At 40.2% G+C, this 21,507-nt stretch overlaps 1 protein-coding gene across 1 annotated transcript in view; it reads left to right on the forward strand.

Annotated features, from left to right (window-relative positions):
- Positions 1–21,507, forward strand: part of ITFG1 (integrin alpha FG-GAP repeat containing 1) — a 206,060-nt gene that overhangs the window by 181,509 nt on the left and 3,044 nt on the right. The window contains exons 15-17 of the mRNA XM_065567608.1: positions 11,119–11,243; positions 12,285–12,367; positions 20,502–20,619. Coding sequence (XP_065423680.1) covers positions 11,119–11,243; positions 12,285–12,367; positions 20,502–20,619 — 326 coding nt within the window. The remainder of the gene's footprint in view (positions 1–11,118; positions 11,244–12,284; positions 12,368–20,501; positions 20,620–21,507) is intronic.

The raw sequence follows: 21,507 nt of genomic DNA on the forward strand, positions 1-21,507 counted from the left end.
GGGTTTGTTTAACAGTGTATTTAAGACCTGATTCTGCCATTTACTCATGTTGAGTAGTATCTTACCTCTTGAATAGTCCTACTGAAAGCAGTGAGAGTACCTGTGGAGTAAGACACTACTCAACTTTGAGTAACATTGGCAAAATTTGGCTATAATTAGGAAGCTCCGTTTGTTAAAAGCCATAATAAAGACTTCCTAATGTTTTAAATGAACAACTCAGTATATTTTCTGTATTTTCCTGCCTTTTTCCCAATAAATGGGGATTAAAGTAAATGTCAACACATTTTCCAGTGATTATGAATATAGCAATTTGGTGACTGATTGGGCTTAGGTAAAATGTTTCAATTTCTGTTATCTTTGGACAAGAAGCAGCAGAGTGAACAATTTTTCTTAATAAATATTTGCTTTTATATGTAATTTAGTGGACTGTTTCCTTAGCCTACTAATACACTTAACATACCTACATGTATAACAGGTGATTGAAAGCATAAATCCCAGTTAAATATTTCAGCTTTTATATTTTAATTATCTGGTGGTGCAGACTATAGACATTCAATAAAAATAATTTAAAATGTCTTATTTCAGAGAACTTATAAAATACTACAACACAACCATACCTCACTAAAGAAATACTGTGGCTTAAAAAACATGTGTGTAGAAAACTGACTGTTAAATTACCTTCTCCTATGCTACTTCAATGTATTTAACTCAAAATAAATGTTAATGTCCCCTTTTTATAGAAAAACATTGCAGCTCTAAAATACTTGTAATAAAGAAAAGAATACTCCAGAGGTTTAAAAAGAGACCTTAGTTTCAAAACAACATTTTAGTATTCCCAAACTAAAAAAGCTTCATTTATTTAGACTTGAGATTGTTCAAGTGAATTTCCCATCACCCCAATCATTAAAATTCAAGAAACTCACTGTTTCAGGCATTATTAACATCCAGACCAACTTCAGCTCACACATTACATCCACAATAATTGGAGTTCCCAGCATCACAACATGTTCCCTTTTAGTTCCAACATATAACTATCCACCGTGTATGCAACCAATTGATCCATGGATGCTTTGGTTTAGCCAGCTGATAAGATTTGTTACTAGATAATACAAAAATTAATATATGGCTCAGACAAACAAAGATTTAGTTGAGGTAAAATGAAGTTTGCAGACAAACTAAAAGAAACACCCTCTACTCCTTCCTCACCCCAGAAAAAGGGAATTGCATATCTACAAATGAAATGTTCAGATATAGCCATCAGAGAGCACTGTAAATATAAGAATAGCTATTGACTGCATTTCTGTGCATAGAGCTGCTGTAATGACTCCATAGTTCAGTGGACTCCATCAACTTGAAAATCACATTTCCATCTGAAAATTTAACTGCTATTGTTATGATTCCTGTAACCCTTAGCAGTAACTTAACAGGCTTCCTACTTTACAGGTCTCCTCCTCCGGGAATGGCAGGGTAGTCGGGGGCTTCTTGGCAATGCAGCTCTTGAAGAAAGGGTTGTGGGGAGCTTGGAGACAGTTCAAAGGCACCCACCCTCCATAGGATGGAGTTCCCCGCATCACAACATGTTCCTCCCTGAACTCCACCCTGACCTTTATGGATCCTCTAAGATCTACTCATTTAGGGAGTTGATTCCCCCTACTCCTTCTGCAGGGCAGCAAATACCCCTGCAGGGAATATGCCAGGGAAACTCCAAGAGAGGCCAAGACCCCTGTCCATCCTGGAACATAAGCCCCTATGATGTCTTACCTCTGGCAAAGTATTTCTCCCGAGCCTTCCCTCAAATTGCACCAGATTATCTGGAGGTGTTGGGGAAGGAGGAAACCACAAAGTATGCCTTTCTCCCTTCCCTCTTGTGCATCTCAGAAGTCATCAGAAGCAGTCTCTACAGGAAGCTGCTTTTGGCCCCATCCCTATAATTATGTAGGAGCCTGCTGGGAAGAAGGGGACTTCTGCCTGAAAGTGGGAAGAGAAATTAATAATTTAGGGGGTGCGAAAATGTAAAATTAACAAACAATATTTCAAGAACCCAGATGAGCCACTTACTTTACCCTCACATTTAAAAACAGTGATGTTAGTAAGTAGAACTACACTTCAGTATCAAATATAATCTCAGGAAATACATGACGACTTATTTTACATCACTATAATGTTCCCAAGAAAGTAACTGGATAAAGCCCAATACTTTACCTGTTTTTAATAGAAATTAGAAATGGATCTTCCTCAATTAAATGCGAGAGTTGAGAATCCCATGCCTGGAACTCTTATTTCTTGCATTTGTACTAATAATATTACCATCATACTAGAAACTGCCAGCCCCAATGAATTAATATGCCTAAAACTTTAGATACCATCTTTAAGGCAAGATCCCTCTAATTAGACAGAGAGAGAGAGACTGAGTAAAGTATTTGGCCTGTTTGCTAATTGAAAAAATTGTTTTCTCCTCTGATGTCCAAATATGAACTTATAAGTAGATATCTGACAGGTTTGGTTCTGGTGATATCCATCTGTGTGATGAAAGCTCAGTCCCAAAATGATAAATAATACCACCCACATTCTGAGTCTCAAAATTTTCCTCCCCTGTATCCTTCTGAGATAGCTGTTAAGCCTTTCTGGATTTTATAGTTTTCTCCCTCTGCATTCTCACACTCTACAAGAGAGGTCCTCTTCTTAATGTGTTACTAGAAGAAATACCTCTCTTTCTCACTGAAAGCAAATATAGTAGAACCTGAGCCCAAAAAGAATAAATATAGGGATGCTGTGCCAACATTGGACTTTGAAATAGTAAACATTTATGGAGGGAAAAAAACATTCAAGGCTGCATTTGGGGAGTTACTATACTTGCGCATCTTGAATAAAGTAGACTGGAGTTAATTTCTGACAGATACTGATACAGCCACAAAAGCATATATCAGTAGTTTTCAGAATGAAAAGTGAAAATTGATTGACATTAGTTCCTAGGAATTTCCATATGTATTATATACACTATTGTCTTATTTACAGTTGCTAATAATTCTTGCCCATTTCCACTGGTGGAATAGACTGATTACGGTCACTGCTTTGAAAAAAGGGATTGAAACACATCGCTGCTGAGTTTTTGGACTTGCTAAGGTTACAGATAAATTATTCAAAATATAAGAAGATGCTAATCCTACAGTAGGAATTGCAGAGAGTTGTGCATGGTCCCAATGAACACCTTTCTTCTAACATCCAAGGCTATAGCATCTGAGGGTATGTCTACACTACGGGATTAATCCAAATTTATATAATTCGAATTTTGGAAACAGATTGTATAAAGTCAAATGTATGCGGCCACACTAAGCACATTAATTCGGCGGTGTGCATCCATGTTCCGGGGCTAGCGTCGATTTCCGGAGCGTTGCACTGTGGGTAGCTATCCCATAGTTCCCGCAGTCTCCTCCGCCCATTGGAATTCTGGGTTGAGATCCCAATGCCTGATGGGGCCAAAAACATTGTCGCGGGTGGTTCTGGGTACATCCTCCCTCCTCTCCAGGGAAGCAACAGCAGACAACCGTTTCGTGCCTTTTTCCTGGGTGAACAGTGCAGACGCCATACCACGGAAAGCATGGAGCCCGCTCAGCTCAAGACAGCAGTCATGAACATTGTAAACACCTTGCGCGTTATCGTGCAGTTTATGCTGAACCAGAGCCCGCAAAACCAGGCGGTGAGGCGTAGGCTACGGCAGCGCGGCGGCAAGAGTGATGAGGACATGGACATGGAATTCTATCAAACCGCGGGCCCGGGCGCTTTGGAGATCATGCTGTTAATGGGGCAGGTTATAGCCCTGGAACGCCGATTCTGGGCCAGGGAAACAAGCACAGAATGGTGGGACCGCATAGTGTTGCAGGTGTAGGACGATTCCCAGTGGCTGCAAAACTTTCGCATGCGTAAGGGCACTTTCATGGAACTTTGTGACTTGCTTTCCCCTGCCCTGAAGCGCCAGAATACTAAGATGAGAGCAGCCCTCACAGTTGAGAAGCGAGTGGCGATAGCCCTGTGGCAGCTTGCAATGCCAGACAGCTACCGGTCAGTCGGGAATCAATTTGGAGTGGGCAAATCCACTGTGGGGGCTGCTGTGATGCAAGTAGCCAAAGCAATCACTGAGCTGCTGCTACGAAAGGTAGTGACTCTGGGAAATGTGCAGGTCATAGTGGATGGCTTTGCTGCAATGGGATTCCCTAACTGTGGTGGGGCGATAGATGGAACCCATATCCCTATCTTGGCACCGGAGCACCAGGGTACCCAGTACATAAAGCGCAAGGGGTACTTTTCAATGGTGCTGCAAACACTTGTGGATCACAAGGGACGTTTCACCAACATCAACGTGGGCTGGCCGGGAAGGGTTCATGACGCTCGCGTCTTCAGGAACACTAATCTGCTTAAATGGCTGCAGCAAGGGACTTACTTCCCGGACCAGAAAATAACTGTTGGGGATGTTGAAATGCCTATAGTTATCCTTGGGGACCCAGCCTACCCCTTAATGCCATGGCTCATGAAGCCATACACAGGCAGCCTGGACAGGAGTCAGGAGCTGTTCAACTACAGGCTGAGCTAGTGCAGAATGGTGGTAGAATGTGCATTTGGCCATTTAAAAGGTCGCTGGCGCTAGTTACTGACTCGCTCAGACCTCAGCCAAACCAATATCCCCATTGTTATTGCTGCTTGCTGTGTGCTCCACAATCTCTGTGAGAGTAAGGGGGAGACCTTTATGGCGGGGTGGGAGGCTGAGGCAAATCACCTGGCTGCTGATTATGCGCAGCCAGACACCAGGGCGATTAGAAGATCACACCAGGAAGCGCTGCACATCAGAGAAGCTTTGAAAACCAGTTTCATGACTGGCCAGGCTATGGTGTGAAAGTTCTGTTTGTTGAAAACCCGCCCCCTTGATTGACTCATTCCCTGTAAGCAAACCACCCTCCCCCCTTAAATCACAGCTTGCTTTTAAAGGAAATAAAGTCACTATCATTTAAAAATCATGTATTCTTTATTAATTGATTATAAACATAGGGAGAGAACCGACAAGGTAACCTGGGTGAGGTTTGGGAGGAGGATAGGAGGGAAGTAAAAGGCCACTGAAAAAATTCAATATAATGATAGCCTTTTGGTTGGGCTGTCCACTGGGGTGGAGTGGGAGGGTGCATGGAGCCTCCCCCCCCACCCCCCGCGTTCTTACACGTCTGGGTGAGGAGGATATGGAACATGGTGAGGGGGGAGGGAGGTTATACAGCGGCTGCAGCGGCAGTCTGTTATCCTGCTGCCGTTCCTGAAGCTCCACCAGACACCAGAGCATGTCCGTTTGATCACGCAGCAGCCCCAGCATTGCAGCCTGCCACCTCTCATCTCAAGCATCCCTCATGACCTCACGTTCACTGGCATCTTTCCTGTATTTAGATACCGTGTCCTTCCACTCATTCAAATGAGCTCTTTCATTGTGGGTGCATTCCATTATTTCCGAGAACATCTCGTCTCACGTCCTCTTTCTCCGCCACCTTATCTGAGAGAGCCTTTGGGACGGAGGAGGGAGGCTTGAAAAATTTGCAGCTGCTGGAGGGAGGGTTGAAAAAAAGGAGAGAAGTTTTTAAAATGATACATTTTACCGAACAATGCTTATACTCTTTCATGGTGAACAACACTATTCACATTACATAGCACATGTGATTTCAGTACAAGGTCGCATTTTCCATCTTAATATTGAGTGCCTGTGGCTTTGGTGTTAGAGATCACAGACGCAGGTCCGGGCAACAGAATTCAGCTTGCATGCGGCCATGGTAAGCCATTGTCTTTCGGCTTCTGCGCCCTCCTTTCCCACATACCAAGCAAAGCCCGTTGACTGCTGTGGTTTTCCTGTTAACCTTCAGTAGCAGAAAACAAACTAACCCCCCCCGCATCCAATTCTCTGGGATGATCACTTTATCCCTCCCCCCACCGTGTGGCTGGTATCAGGGAAGATCCCTGCTAGCCAAACGTGAAAAGCTCTCGGCCAATTCTCCCCTCCTCCCCCCTCCCTCCCCCCCGCCGCGCTTGGCTAACTGCAGGGAAGGATTTCTTTTCAGCCACAGGCAAACAGCCCAGTAGGAACGGCCACCTCTGTCCCCTTAATTAAATTCCCGTATTTCAACCAGGTTACCATGAGCGATATCACTCTCCTGAGGATTACACAGCGAGATAAAGAACGGATGTTGCTTGAATGCCAGCAAACACCGGGACCATACGCTGCCAGGCTTTGTCATGCAATGATACCAGATTACTTGCTACTAGCATGGCATGGTCAAGTGTCCTACCATGGAGGACGGAATAAGGCTGCACTGCCCAGAAACCTTGTGGCAAGGCTTTTGGAGTACCTCCAGGAGAGCTTCATGGAGATGTCCCTGGAGGATTTCCGCTCCATCCCCAGACACGTTAACAGACTTTTCCAGTAGCTGTACTGGCCCCGAATGCATCCCAAGTCCTCAGGGCAAAGTAATCATTAAAAAACACTTGCTTTTAAAACAAGTTTTATATTTTAAAAGGTAAACTTACCTGATATCCCTTCCATTGGGTCATGGTCTTGGATACTGGGTTGGGAGGGTACTTCAGTCAGGCTGAGAAAAAGATCCTAGCTGTTGGGGAGAACGGAGTGCTGTGTGCTCTCCGCAAGCTCGTTGTCCTCTTCCCCGTCCGCAGAATCCTCAGGTGTAGCTGATGAGATTATCCCCGCCTCGGAATCCACGGTCAGAGGTGGGGTAGTGGTGGCGGCCCCCCCAGAACTGCATGCAGCTCGGCGTAGAAGCGGCATGTCCGCGGCTCTGACCCGGAGCGACCGTTTGCCTCCTTTGTTTTTTGATAGGCTTGTCTGAGCTCCTTGATTTTCATGCGGCACTGATCTGAGTCCCTATTGTGGCCTCTCTCCATCATGCCTTGGAGATTTTTTCAAAAGTTTTGGCATTTCGTCTTTTCGAATGAAGTTCTGCTAGCACTGAATCTTCTCCCCATATAGCGATCAGATCCAGTACCTCCCGTACGGTCCATGCTGGTGCTCTTTTTTGATTATCGGCCTGCATGGTTACCTGTGCTGATGAGCTATCTGCGGTCACCTGTGCTCTCCTGTGCTGGGCAAACAGGAAATTAAATTCAAATGTTCGCGGGCTTTTCCTGTCTACCTGGCCAGTGCATCCGAGTTCAGATGGCTGTCCAGAGCGGTCACAATGGTGCACTGTGGAATAGCTCCCGGAGGCCAATACCATCGAATTGCAGCCACACTAACTCTAATTCAAAATGACAATATCGATTTTGGCGCTACTGCGCTCGTCGGGGTGGAGTACAGAAATCGAATTTAAGAGCCCTTTATTTCGAAATAAATGGCTTCGTTGTGTGGACGGGTGCAGGGTTAATTCGATTTAACGGTGCTAAATCCGAATTAAAGTCATAGTGTAGACCAGGCCTTAGTCCTAAGAGGAAAACATAAATTTTGAAAAGCCCAAATGGTCTCCACAATAGGCATGTTGTTATGGTTATATTGTATACCTCAGTAATACTTGATATTTCTATGGCACATCAAAAGACATTCTTGAAGGAAACTGATTGCCATTTCTTTCAAAGTGCCCTCAGACCCCAAGAATCTCCTTATTTTCCATTTTACACCCCCTCAAGGGTCCCTTGCCATCTGACAGAGAAGGGGTTGGTGCTGTTCTCACTGCCACCTGTCAATGCTGCTGTCAGTTGGAGGTGTTACCAGAGAACAGTGTGAGGTACTGTCCCTTCACAGCCCAACAGAGAACTGACTCTGAATGTCAAACCAAGCACATGCTGAAGTTGTGCTACTGTTGCAGTGCCATGCCATTAATCAAAAATCCAGACTATAAATACCTTATTTAAGTACCATGTGGGACTGTAGACGACACTGCTACCAAATACACACTGGTCACTGTTTTTCTATTTTTCTCTTGTTCTGTAGTTTGTTTAATTGAAAGCAATGGATTTACAAGTATAAAAATACTGAGATAAAACCAGAGTCTTTGAAAATATGGAGTTAGCCAGCCTTGTGTTTTGGAAAAATGTCCCCTTCTTAGATTTGTGAACACAACTATGCTCTAAATCAGAAAGATCTACTATTGTTTTTAATTGATTTGTCACTGCATTCCCTTATGTTCTCACATCCTTCGACCTGAGTCAGACATAGTTGAGATCAGTATGTAATGGCAAGTCTGACACTGGTATTGCATCTCATGCAGAGTCCCTGATATTTTTTTCATTACTGCTGCTATTATGTATTCCAATAATAAAATCTTCACTGTTGTAATGCACTTTTGTAATTCATTTGCTTCTTTATGCTGTGACTTTCCAGTTTGGTTGATAAATACAATACTAACCAGATCACCTCAGTTTATATCATGGGATCTTCTATCCAAAAAGGAAGTTTTCTTTTTTAAAAGACTAATTGTCTGCCCACACCACACTTACTTGTGGGAAAGCCTGTAATTTTTCAGTCCTATCTGACAAGCTAAGACTGAAAAGAAATTAAATCCTTTTACGAAAAATCTATTTATTTAAAATAATCATTTTCTTTTTTTCCTCAGCCTGTGTATTCATTTTTCATATTAAAGATGTCGTATGTGGTTACTTTATTTATTTAGGAAAAAACATTTGTAATATTGTTTCTATTGAGTGTTGTGGTATCCTTGATAAATATTATAATTCATTCATCCTTAGTACAGTAGAGTTAATTGCAATTTCTGCCTGACTGATATTTGGGATTCCCAACCAAGAATACAAAAATGCAGTTTCATTATAATAGATAAAATAATTTTTAAACTCACCATTTGCATATTTAAACCATGTAGTATGAAATGGTAACTGTGAACACACAGCTGTCTAAGAAAAGGTCATAACACCCTAGCATCTTAAATGTGTGGCAATCATCACATGACTTAATCAGTCCCACTTCCTTGTACAATGTAATATAAGCCTTACAAGCAGAAGAGCTCTAAGGCAAGCTGGCAATTCAAGCCACTGGGCCTATGGTACCATACTTGGGATAGAAAGTTAAACTTCAAGTTAAAATATACATGATGCAAGGCCCTGGATATATGGAGGTATTTAGTTTTCAGCCTTGCAAAGGGAGCCAGAGATGTCCTGCCAAACTGGTAGAGACGCCGTATCTGCAGGGAAATTGGGGGTCCATCCTGTGAGTCTTAGAACACCACACTTCTCTGCCCCCTCTCCCTCATGCAGCAGAGGTCAGTTAGGTACCATGCTGTTGTTGAATTCTACCTTCCGTACGAACATAGCTAGAAAATAGAAACTCAGAAGTGACTGTCAAAGTCATTGCTGCCGTAAGCAGCAGTAAATCCAGCAGATATGTCATCTTGGCGCTATGTGGAGCAAACTGTAAAGAGTGGCTGCTCTTCAGATGAGTTCCCCAAAAATCTGGTTTCCCCAAATGCAAAAAGTGTGGCGTGGGTATTTTAAATCGGCTTCTCACTTCTTTGGGCTCGTATACAAATTATGTTGTGTTTCAACATCTTGACTTGGGCTGAACTTACTTTCTGCCTTTAATTGGAGCAGTTCTAATGGTGCTGACTGCTCCTGTGAAATTTCCACACCTTGGATTGAAACCACGCTCGTTTAAATCAATCAGATTCTGATCCAGTTTCCCCCTCCATCTCCGCAAACTGAGCTGTACTTTGAGCTAAAATCAGAAACAAAACTAGTTGGTTATTTGAAAACATGCTTTTCAAAGATAGTCTGGTTCCTTTCTAAGCTCTAATTTCCACAGAAATGTATCCATGTGTTTAACTTTATAACAGAAAAAAAAATCTAAAACTTAAAAGTTGAGTTCAACAGTACCTGATGCAAGATCAGGGTTTAAGGCATTGCCCCATGAGAGGATAAGCAATGAAGGCTTTGTCCACTCTAGTAAAATTACATATTGCTGACAACTCATGTCAACAAGGGATGCAGCTAAACCAGTGCTAAACAGAGTGACAGGCCAATACAAACTGAAAATAAAATGAAAGTGCTCAATGGCTTTTAAACACTCGAGGGTCATAAAGTCAATAGTGTTTCAGAATCCATAAAATTAAAATAGAAAACATGTCAGAATATCTTGATATCTTTGCTCTCGAGTTTTACCCTCCTGCCAATAATTACTTCCCTTGGTGGTATATTTATTTTTATCTAAGAAAGGACTGCAGGGATTGAATTATGTTATAATAATTCATGCCTAGTTGCATAGACAGAACTCAGCCTGCAGCCTCCTACTCTAACATACAAGATGTGAATTATTGCACCCAAAATTCACATCCTGTCATGTCTTATTGCTTAATTTGAGATTCTTGATTTAAAATATAACCTATCAGAGCATGTCAAAGCAGTGCAAGAATTTGACACTCAAATTCCTGTTTTAAAAAAAAAATTGTTAAAACAGCTACTTCTCACCACTTTGAAAACTTACCTCATGTTGTCACCGGCCAGGCCACTCCTCTAGGTTGAAATTATTTCTGTTATCCTGCTGAAGGGCTGAAGTGGTTTTAATGTTTATCTTGTTCCTGTTATGGCAACAAGAAAGAAATGCTTTAATAAGGGGCTTTTTAGAAAACACAGGATCCACACTGGATTCAAGTTAATATGCTGTAGAAGATGAAAAGATTGTAAGAGATTTTGCTAAAATGCAGTAAGTAATATATCTGGAGATCGTATGTTGTTAATGAATCTAAAGCTAGCTAAGAAAAATGTGTATCCTTTTCCTGCTTTCACTTAATAGAAAACGTCTCTTTGTTTTCAGTTGTTTATAATTATCTGTTATCAGTGGAGCCAATTTCTGCCCTGGCTTGCAATTAATGTAACCCAGGTTTAAATCAGAGGAAAATTTGATCTACAGTATGTGTTTGGTAGCTAGTTCTGAAATTGTTAGTGGAATAAGTTTATTCTTCTTGTTGAATGCCCACAGATTATTTGGAAATGCAAGATCTGTCACTTAAGAACAGATAATTGTATTGTTTTCTTATAATTTTAAAACATTATTATTACTGCAGGCAAAACATGTTGTTGTGATGAAAGTCTTAAGAAGTAGATTCACTACAGCTTCTTTTTTAAATTAAATTCTAGCTGGACAACTTAGCCAGTCAGCTCATTTCGCTCTCCAGTTGCCTTACAATGTGCTAGGTTTGGGACGCAGTGCTAATTTCCTTGATCACTTATATGTTGGCATTCCTCGTCCTTTAGGAGAAAAGGTAAGTTGAGATTTACCATGGGTAAACTATTTTTTCTGGTATTTTCCTCGCCCAATGAAGCTTTGGGGGGGTGTTGTTCTTAGGACTGCTCTGTTTCGGAAGTCAGAATTACAAAGAAACATTTTTCATGGGTATTGAAAACAGTTTGCTGAAGACTACTTTGTGTTAATTTTCTCCAGCATATAGTATCACTCATTAGCCTCTGAAGTAAACAATAAAACAAAAATATCACTCATGAGAAAAACACGGAAGTATGCATTTGTGTGCTATTTGCATAGAAATACAGAGCTGGTTTATATTAATAACATTTCAGTTTGCTCTAAGAATCCAATTATTATGCCAGCAACCACACTCATTTATACTGTAATCCCATCAGATCTGCCCAGGTGGATGAGGCCCACATGATTCAGTACTTGGCTGGGAAACACCAGAGAATTCCAGGGTAGGGCAGGAAAACAATGTCTATCACCTTTGAATCACCTACTTCCCTCTGAGTTGGTATTGTACTCGTACCAGCATGGTGCCAGGGGAATGGTTCTGCTGGAGGAACCTTCCTTCAGAGGAAATGTAAAACCATGATCCTGACAATTTGTGGTGATGAAAGGTCTCACAATGCTATTTTTAAAAATAGATTGTTTACTCCAGTATCCTGACTACATTGGGATAATTAAATTCTGCCTATATAAAATTTCCCTACTGAAACAGTTGGATATAGTATTCTTCACTTCCTGCTCTAAACTGCAGTGCTAATGTGCACTTTTTAAACACTGCCATGTTTCACCTCAGAGATGGTGGTATTTCAGTGGTGGATGAAGTGATCCTTATACATCGTTTTTATTCAGTTTGTAAATTGCTTTGGGAACTTTCAGTATAAAAAAATCTTTATTAATGTTAGAGAATTATCACTATTCTTTCCTGTCTCCTGGAAAATTAATGCTTTGAGCTTTTTTTTTCTTGTATAACATTAATCAGAAAAGTTCAGTATATTTAGAATTTGTATTAATTTGTAAGAAGTGGACATACCTTCATTTCTTTTTTCAGTCCGTAAGAAAACAGGAATGGACAGCTATCATCCCGAACTCCCAACTTATAGTCATTCCATATCCACACAACGTTCCTCGAAGGTAATATCATTGTTGAAGTAGATTTTGCAAATGATACTATGGATGCAGAACTGTAATTGTGTGTCATGGAATATGAATGAATGATGGTGGAATGATTATAGAATAATTAATAAAAATGCTAACAGAAAAGGACTTTTCTTTTCATGTGTAGCTAGTTACATTTGATTATCTGAAGAACAGATTAGCATATTCAGAACTTGGTGTGTCCGTTCAGGGCAATTCCAACTGTGTTCCCCCCCTATTGTCCATCAAGGGCAGCCACTCTAGTTTCCAGACACTCCAGCTGTCATCTCTCTTCGGTGGAGACATGTTTCTCTCTCCCTTCTGACCATCCTATTTCCAGGCTGCACCATTCCCTGCCTTCACTGTGTCATTCCCAGCAGAGACAGGCTGCCCAGGTATGCCTGTCTGCTTTCTCTGCAGAGACTGATAGGTGTAATTGTTATAGTTATAAAGCACCATACAACACTTCCTATGCAAGCCTACTTTATTCTTAAGGTAAAAAGCATTCCACACTGAAAACAATACCAGAGTTCACCGCAATCCTAACATGGATTCTGGCAGGAACAGTCCTTCAAACCCCATGTAAGGGGGATTCCTTGTGGTTACAAGTTAATCACAGCTTCATCTCAGAACAAGCACTCAGTCTTATGAGGCCTCAGGAGGCCCTGTCCTTCCAACCCTCCCCAAAGGATTGGAGCCCTCCATGGACCAGGGATCCTGTCCATTTGCTGTATCAGGTAGAAGACCCTGAGCCAATTTAAAACCAGGCTATTTGTCCAAAACCCCTTGCTTTGTCTTGTCCCTGGAGATTCCAGTTTGAACTAGTATGTGCAAATCTCTCCAGGTGAGTGGCTTCAAAGAGTTGATAATGGAGGAAGAACATTAGCATCCCCCCTTCCCTACTAGAGAAGATGCATACAATGCCCCAATAACACACAATTGCATTTTTTATTCAATGTACCCCAAAGTATTGACCCTAGTTCAGTCAGGTTTAACTTAATTAAATAAACTTTATCTTAATTCCGTAAAGTTGGTTCAGGCTATTACAGGATATTGTCAGTGTGTCAAACTTGGTATATTATAGATGTGTTCATTTGTGACCATTGCTAAATTGTGGGGGAGGAAGCGGATGGAGAGAGAATATGTATACATGTTTATGTGGAATATGTGTACATATTCCCTCATCTGTATGAGAGAGTCTTGTAAATAAGCATGCAGCTTTATTTCTTTCTGCGGATCAAGACAGTCATATTTAAAATATATTGCGCATTTCACAGGATGGTAATATTGGTATTTTCTCTTTAAATTATTGAACATACAGGTATTTGCATAAACATTTTTTATATTTACAGTGAGCATCCATTAAATATATTCCTATAAATGAAAACATACCTGCCAACTTTCTTTTTGACCAAGTAGAAAGCATGGTTGTGGGAAAAATAGACTTTTTGGATTTCATCAGATATACATTCAGGGTGTCCAGTTAGATACAAAGGTTTCTGTTCAGCCCTTCAACATATGGTGTGTGTTGCCATGGATATGTGTATTTTCCTGTAGCTAGAGGTCAGAGGGTTCCTTGAAGGAGGACTTTCATACTGAAATAAATTTAGAATAAAAACATTTATACCAAAAATATGGACTTAACCAGCACTTCTCTGTGCTACTTTTGCCGTTATTGAATATATTTGTCATAATTAGGGGTCTACTTAAATCGCGGAGAAATCACACATTTTTCGCAGATTGGTCACGGCATAAATAGCACATTTCGCAGATGTGTAACACATCCGTGAAATTTGCTATTTATACCGTGACCAACCCATAAAAAATGTGTGATTTCTCCACAGCGTTTCTCAGACTGGGGCCCTGACCCAAAAAGGGGTCGCAAGCCTATTAGGGGGTTGCGGTATTGGCATCCTTCCTTTTCCGCTGCTGACTGTGGCACTGCCTGAAGCTTAGCAGCGGGAAATCTGCGGCTGCTGCCCGGGTGCCCAGCTCTGCAAGCAGCAATGCCGCCAGCAGCAGCAGCAGTATTGAAGAGTGGAGAACAGCAGCTGCTGGTGGCCATATCATGCCACCCTTATTTCTCCGCTGCTGCTGGCCACAGCGCTGCCTTCAGAGCTGGGTACCCAGCCAGCAACAGCTGTTCTCCACTCTGCCTTCAGAGCTGGGTAGCCAGAGACCAGATTTCACGTTCCGTGATATGATTTTCACGGCTGTGAATTTGGTAGATCCCTAGTCATAATAAAGACTTTATTAGTCACATTCTTGCTTTCTCTTCTGCTTGATCTTGCAGTGAAGTCAATTTTATATAATGAAATTCTTATATCACAATTTAAGCATTATACCTTTACTGTAGAATCAAATATGAGAAGAGATGAGACGTGACATCACTTTTATATAAACTATGTTGCGTTAGCGATTAAGCACAAGAATAACATCAGCCTTAAGATTTAGTGTTCTAGCCTTATGTATTTGAAAAGTACCCCTGTATAGAAATCTCTCTAAATCCTCTTGTTTTCAAATTATTGGGTTTAGTTTTCTCATAGAGGAAACACATGCACATATGGACGCTGTAGAATGACAATAGGTGGAACCCAAAATTGGAGATTACGTGAAAACAGGAGAAATATACATATTGAAAACTTTCACTACACATAGACATTTCCTAAGATTATGTCTAGATTGCATTTATTGGGCATGATTGCAGCTCAAGTTGACATACCTGAGCTAGCTTTAATCTAGTTACCTGATGTCCCAAAGCACTGAAGCTGCACCAGCATGTGCTTTAGTGCAGACTAGCCCTATGAGTAATTAACCAGGATTCTGTGTGGACTTAACTGCTCTGGGATCTGAGATAGCTAAAGACAGCTTGGGAATGTCTTCTTGAGCTCCAGTCACACCCCATGACTGCAGGTTTTGATGATGGGAAAAATGAGTGAAATGATGTCATGCGTCAAGAGAGGAGAAGATGAGCAGTTGAGAGGAAGAGGCTTTTAGTCAGGCTGTTTAAAACTTTCTTATATAACTTCAGTGACTGACATTTTGGAGAAAATAAGTGTTTATTACAGATTTAAACATACAGATTCAAGCGCATCCCTCTGTACTTTTGCTTTCACTTAAGGTGGGAGTGCACACAATGCAGCTGCTCTGACACATCAAGGAATAAGGGAAGACTAGACTTTACACACCTGATATTCCTAAACGGGAAAGAAACCCCTTTAAAAAAAATCAATTCTTCTTTCTACATCCTAGAGAAGTATACGAGTGCAATCCCAATTTGTATTTAAGTCCTTCTCAGATTCCTTAAATCCCCAAGCAGTACTTCCACATTTTCTCAAAAGTTCCAGTAAATCCTCATTCTCTGTGAATAGTCTTTTCCAATGATAAACAGGCATTAAGGATATTAATCCATTCTTCTATTGACAGAATTGATTCTTTCCTTCAGTAACATAATAAAAGAGGAAGAACTTGCCTAAGGAATGAATCCTCTATTCTCTTCAAATATACAAATTATCAGGACAAAATGGTCTGTTCTCTCAAGTCTGCAGCCAGCCAAACTGAACAGTACCACTTTAGAGAGACCTGCTTATTTCATCTCAATGGGGTTTTAACTTTGAATCCTAATGAAGATTTATAGGTTTACACTTTACTATTTCACTGATGGTCAATTTAGCTGAAACATCCAGCTATTCCGCAATTGTGAGTGGAGCTTAACATCCCTTTTCTGCCAAATTTGACCTTTGTCATCAGACTCTTCTCCCTAATCCTTCTTCATAATAAAAGCTCCCTTCCCTGTCTCTTAAAGACAAAACATTTTTAAGGGCCAAAATTTCAGAGCTAAGCACAATGAATTGAGAACAGACGGAGTCAAATCCTGGAGGGAAAGGTTGCTACTCAGGAGTGTCCCTCACTTCCAGAGTAGCTGCATTAATCAGCAGTGAAATATAGAACAGTGCTGACTGATACATAATCATCCTCATAAGACTTCAAAGTTAAATCTGTGCACTTGCAAAACCCCACGTGTGCACCACAAACAGGCCCACTGCAGGTGCAGGAACTGACAGTCTAGCTACCCTATTACCACATTTGTTTGTTTACACCCACAGTTGTACTTTTTTTTTTTTTTTAAGCCACAGTGGGTGTGTGCATGTCTTGGATAGGTCCACCAGTTGTACCCTGTTTTGGAAATTTGGCCTTACATGTGCTCCATTCCTAGCATTAAAAATAGGTTGAAGTCCCCTCACCACAAGAGTTCAAATCTGAGATCGGCATGAGCCATATGTTCAGCTCTGGATCTGAACCTCCCCTTAGTTCTGGGTGTTTGGATGGGGTGAGTGGCATTAGGCCTATGTGTACTTCAGGTATTAAAAGATCCATTTTTCTTTCTATCTATACTTCTGTGCAATAGATTATCATCTGTAGGATACCAAATATTCATTGTATATTAGCAGATTTGACTGACTTAAATTTTTAATTGAGTGGTCAGGGAACCCAATCTATTATATAAACTATATAAAAGGCACTTTGCCCTTTTGAAAAAAATGTGTAACTGGACCATGGGGTTTCCTCAAGGATAACCCTATGATCTATTTGGCCCTCTCCTTAATTTTATAAACTGCTTTAGAAGCTATTTTAAAATTGGTTGATTCTTACTGGCTAGCCTACAAATGGTGCCAGAATAAGAAGTCAGGTAAATTACTTGCTTCTTTATTCAATTCAATGGGACCTAATAGATCACTGGACTGGGACTCAGAAGAGGTGAGTTTCATTACCAGCTCTGGCATTGCCCTGCTGGTGACTCTGGGCAACTCAATTAATCTCTCTATGTATTCTTACACAGGTGCTCATTTTAATACTCCAAATGGGAGAATATTGAGCAATTTATGCAAATAGACCTCAGTTCGGCAAGGTACTTAAGCACTTGTCTAAGTTTAAGCATGCAAGTAGTCCTGTAGTAGAAGATCTGGAAGGATTCATAGATTTTTTTAAAGCCAGAAGGGGCCATTACCGCCTGTATAACACAGGTGATAGAACTTCCCCAGTGATTTCTACATAAAGCCCCTAATTTCTCAGTGGGACAGACCATTACTCTTTAGAAAGACAGACTGCCTTACTGTATACTTAAATATTTTTCTAAAAGATTATTACACTCTAGTGCAAACAGAAATTGATGCAGGAATTACTGGGTGAAATTCTATGGACTATGTTATGCATGAAGTCAGATTAGATGATGATTGATATAGTCTTTTCCAGCCTTAAAATGTATTAATCTATTGACATGCTTAAAATTTGACACATTCTTAAGTACTTTGCTGAACTGGGCTGTGGCCAGCACTTAGTCACCCATGCCAAAAATACATGCATGCATCTCCAAATACAAAAACTGTAAACATATTAGGAATCCTGTTTAAAAATAAAATCTCATTGACAAAGTGTACTATGCAAGTAATGCAAGTGTACTGTTCTTCAAATTAGCAATAATTAATTTTCTATGCACTCTCACTGCCATTGATATTTTTATAGATTCTATTGTACCACTTTCAGCTACAACCAACCTTTCAGGCACTTTTATTTCCCTCCTTGTGCTTCTGAAGGAATGTTTTCTCCAAATTTATTTATAAATAAAATACACATTGATTTCATTTTTCAGTCTATTTCAAGATTTATTGACTACAGAGACTGACCTCATTAGACAATAACTTTTGATTTAATCCAAATTTAATTGCTGCTTGTTAGAAGAATCTTAACTTTAAACTTTTAAATGAAAACACAACAGTTCTCTAAACATGAGAGAGAAAAAGTTGCCTTTGATTCTTAATGCAGTATTTGTTACATAGAGACTGTATTTCTAGGTTAAAGCAGGGGATAAGGAGTCAAGACGCCTGGATTATAATCCCAGTTTTGGCACTGACTGACTATATGCTTTTGAGCAAGTCACTTAAAAAAATAAGATATGCTCAGAATTACTACATGCAACAATCATGTAATATTTAAAAGAAACAAAAAATGCTGTATTTTTAAACATACGTAATAAGAGGTAAGCAGTAATACATACGTTACAAGATTTTGCCACTGGAGTTTGAAGCAGGGACTGGGAAGTGAGTCCTGAATGGCAGAGTCTTATTTGGTCACAAAGTTTGAGCTGAATGTTTAAAATGATGCGAGCTTTAAAGGTGGATTATTCCTATTTGAAAATATGACAAATTTGAATGCATCTTTCTTCAAAATAACTTAAAGATTTTAAAAAGATTCAAGTATTAGTTAAAGTTACAAAAACTTAACAAATCTGTGCCTCAGTTCGTAGGTAAAAAAGGCATGAGGCTAAATAAATGGCTGTAAAGTGGCTTGAGATTTTTGGATGCAAGGAGCTATACCTCAGAGGGTTTTCTGTTAATATTTGGACATGCAGGAAATGAACTACTTAAGCTAAGCGTACTGCAGACATGAACTTTACATTGCAAGCCCAGATCACCCCTCCCATAGACAAAGTCAGAAAAAGGCATCTGAGGCTGATAAATTGTCCCTTAAAGGGAAGGTGTTGGAGAGCTGCAGGATAGGGAGGGATGCAGTTCCTTGTGAATCCATCTGTTTTTACAGAAATTCTGTAGATTGTGCCTAATATGTCAGTTCTCTAAAATGCTAACGTTTTTATGTTTGCAGGTTGAAAACATTATATCTCATCACCACAAATGAGGCACTTGCAGCTAATTTTGCTGAAATACTTAAGTAAAATCAATATCAAACAATTTGTACTTCAAGGAAAGAATGAGATGACATTTGATTGGCTATAGTTGTCTTACAGCCTTATGTGACTGTATTGACATCTTGTTTATTAACTCCCTATGATTAATAGGGCTGGTTTTCATAAAACACCATATCACACTGGCACATCTGATGTATATGAAACCAATAAAACTATATTTTTGAACATAGTCTTTAATGGCTCAGAAATATGCTACAGCTCAGGAGTAAGCTTTCTGGATCCTAAACTCCTTTATTATCAACAGTAAAAATTATTCTGATGTGAAAAATCTTTCCACTATTATAGTCTGTAGTGTACTCTGCGTAAGGTACCTACTACATGTTTTAAAATCAGTTGTTATGAATACCCAAGCACAAAAAAGTGGAATAAAACAGATTAGAGAGACTGTCACTTTGTCTCTCAATACACTCTAATAGTATGGGATGTGCAAAGACGTTTGTCACAAATACTGAAATTGTTGCTATCTCTGTATCTCATAGAAATGCCCTGTTATAACCTGATTTAAGGCCACATTATTTCCTCATGGAGTAAAACCTAGAGCACTCAGGAAACTCCACAAGTGTGTCAGGCAGACTTTTTTATACATTTCCCCTCCAAATGCAGGGTTTTTGTGGAGGAGACAGGAAGCAAGGCATCCGTACCCTATGGAACCCCCATTTCTCTATCTACAAGGAAATGAAGCACTGACTCTACAGTGTGGTGACCCTCCACGATGCTGCCTGGCCTCTCTTTTTCCCTGGAAGCACAGCTGTCATTGGCTGTCCTTGCCATGCCTGCACAGTGGGTTCTGAGGCTTATGCAGGCACAGAGAGGAACTTAATGCAGCATTAATTTCTGAACGGTGTAGATATGCAGATGACTGATGGAAAAGTACAATGACTGCTCCCCATGTCCCCTGCAGTACTGTGTTGCAGCAAAGGGGCTTTCTTGGCAAAAGAGGCAACATGCCAGGTGGACTGTTTCTCTGCTCTTTTCCCTTCACCTAAGTCTCGGGCACGGTTTTTTGGAGGCTTATCCTGGGCATTTTATTTTGCTCCCTTCCATGCCCACTGCAAAAGGAGTGCCACATTAAGGAGTGCCTTAATGAAAAAGTCAGTCCCTGAGGCTAACCATAGTACTTTTGTGAGTAGTTCAATAGAAACTAAGCTTAGAGATGGCATTACTTGGAAATGGCAATGATATTAAACCCTATATTTGTAGGTAAACATTATATGGGGAGGTCTTTCAGAAAAGCCCCTGGCTTTTGAAGACCAAGTCATGGGTCACCTTACTACGTTTATATTTTTGTAAACATAATCTCTATTGAATCTACTCTTTTCCCTAATGAAGAGTTACTGAGGTTTCCTTTGCTTTTCCTCTTCTCTGTAGCTGGAGTGCCAAGCTGTACCTGACCCCAAGTAACATTGTGCTGCTCACAGCTATAGCCCTAATTGGTGTCTGCGTTTTTATCTTAGCAATAATTGGCATATTGCACTGGCAAGAAAAGGTAAGTTTAATTAAGTGGAAATGATTTTCTAGATGTATCTTTACAATACTTTAAACTTACTAATATTTTAATATATGCACTATGCTGTGTTGTTTTGAATAGTGTTTTTCAGTTTGAAAAGTTTTGGGGGGGTTTCACTAAATTAATCAATCTATAATAATCCTCTGATGCCTGAAAGGTATCAGACTTTATTATTATCCACAAAATTAGGATAATTTAGGATTTATTGAAACCTTAGAAACAAATATTTGGTAATTAGTTTTAATTCTGAGTCATAAAAATGGAAATTTGGCAATAACTGGTAAGTGTTGATCAGGGAAAACCATAATTCATAACTAAATGGAAAATTTTCAGTTCATATTAGGGTGACCAGACAGCAAGTATGAAAAATCAGGACAGGGGTCGGGGGTAATACGTGCCTATATAAGACAAAGCTCTGAAAATCGGGACACCTGGTCACCCTAGTTCATATCCAGGATGAATATCTTGGACATCTTGCACTCTCAGCCTTTGATCAGAGTTTAAAGGAATAATATGAGTCTGGAAATAAAACTAAATGTAAACCCCCAGCTTACTCTTCTTCAGTTCCGCTGGTAGTTCAGAGAGAAGGAAAACATTCCTTGTCATTTTGTATACTCACTGACTAACATTAACATTTAAGACTGTGTGTGATTTTATCATGGACATACTGGCTGTTTTGTTGAATATAGCTGAAATACACTACAGCATATAGAAATTCATTGATTTGAAGAAGCATTTTGAGAGGGTTCTTTCATGTAACAAAAGAAAAGTGTTCCCATTTTTCTTAAACACTCTCAGTTCACAATAATATTCAACTGTCAGGAAGGCCAATAAGTGCTATTACCTAGCATACCATAATTACAGCTG

This window comes from Chrysemys picta, chromosome 14 (assembly GCF_011386835.1).
Source record: "Chrysemys picta bellii isolate R12L10 chromosome 14, ASM1138683v2, whole genome shotgun sequence".
Lineage (NCBI taxonomy): Eukaryota > Metazoa > Chordata > Testudines > Emydidae > Chrysemys > Chrysemys picta.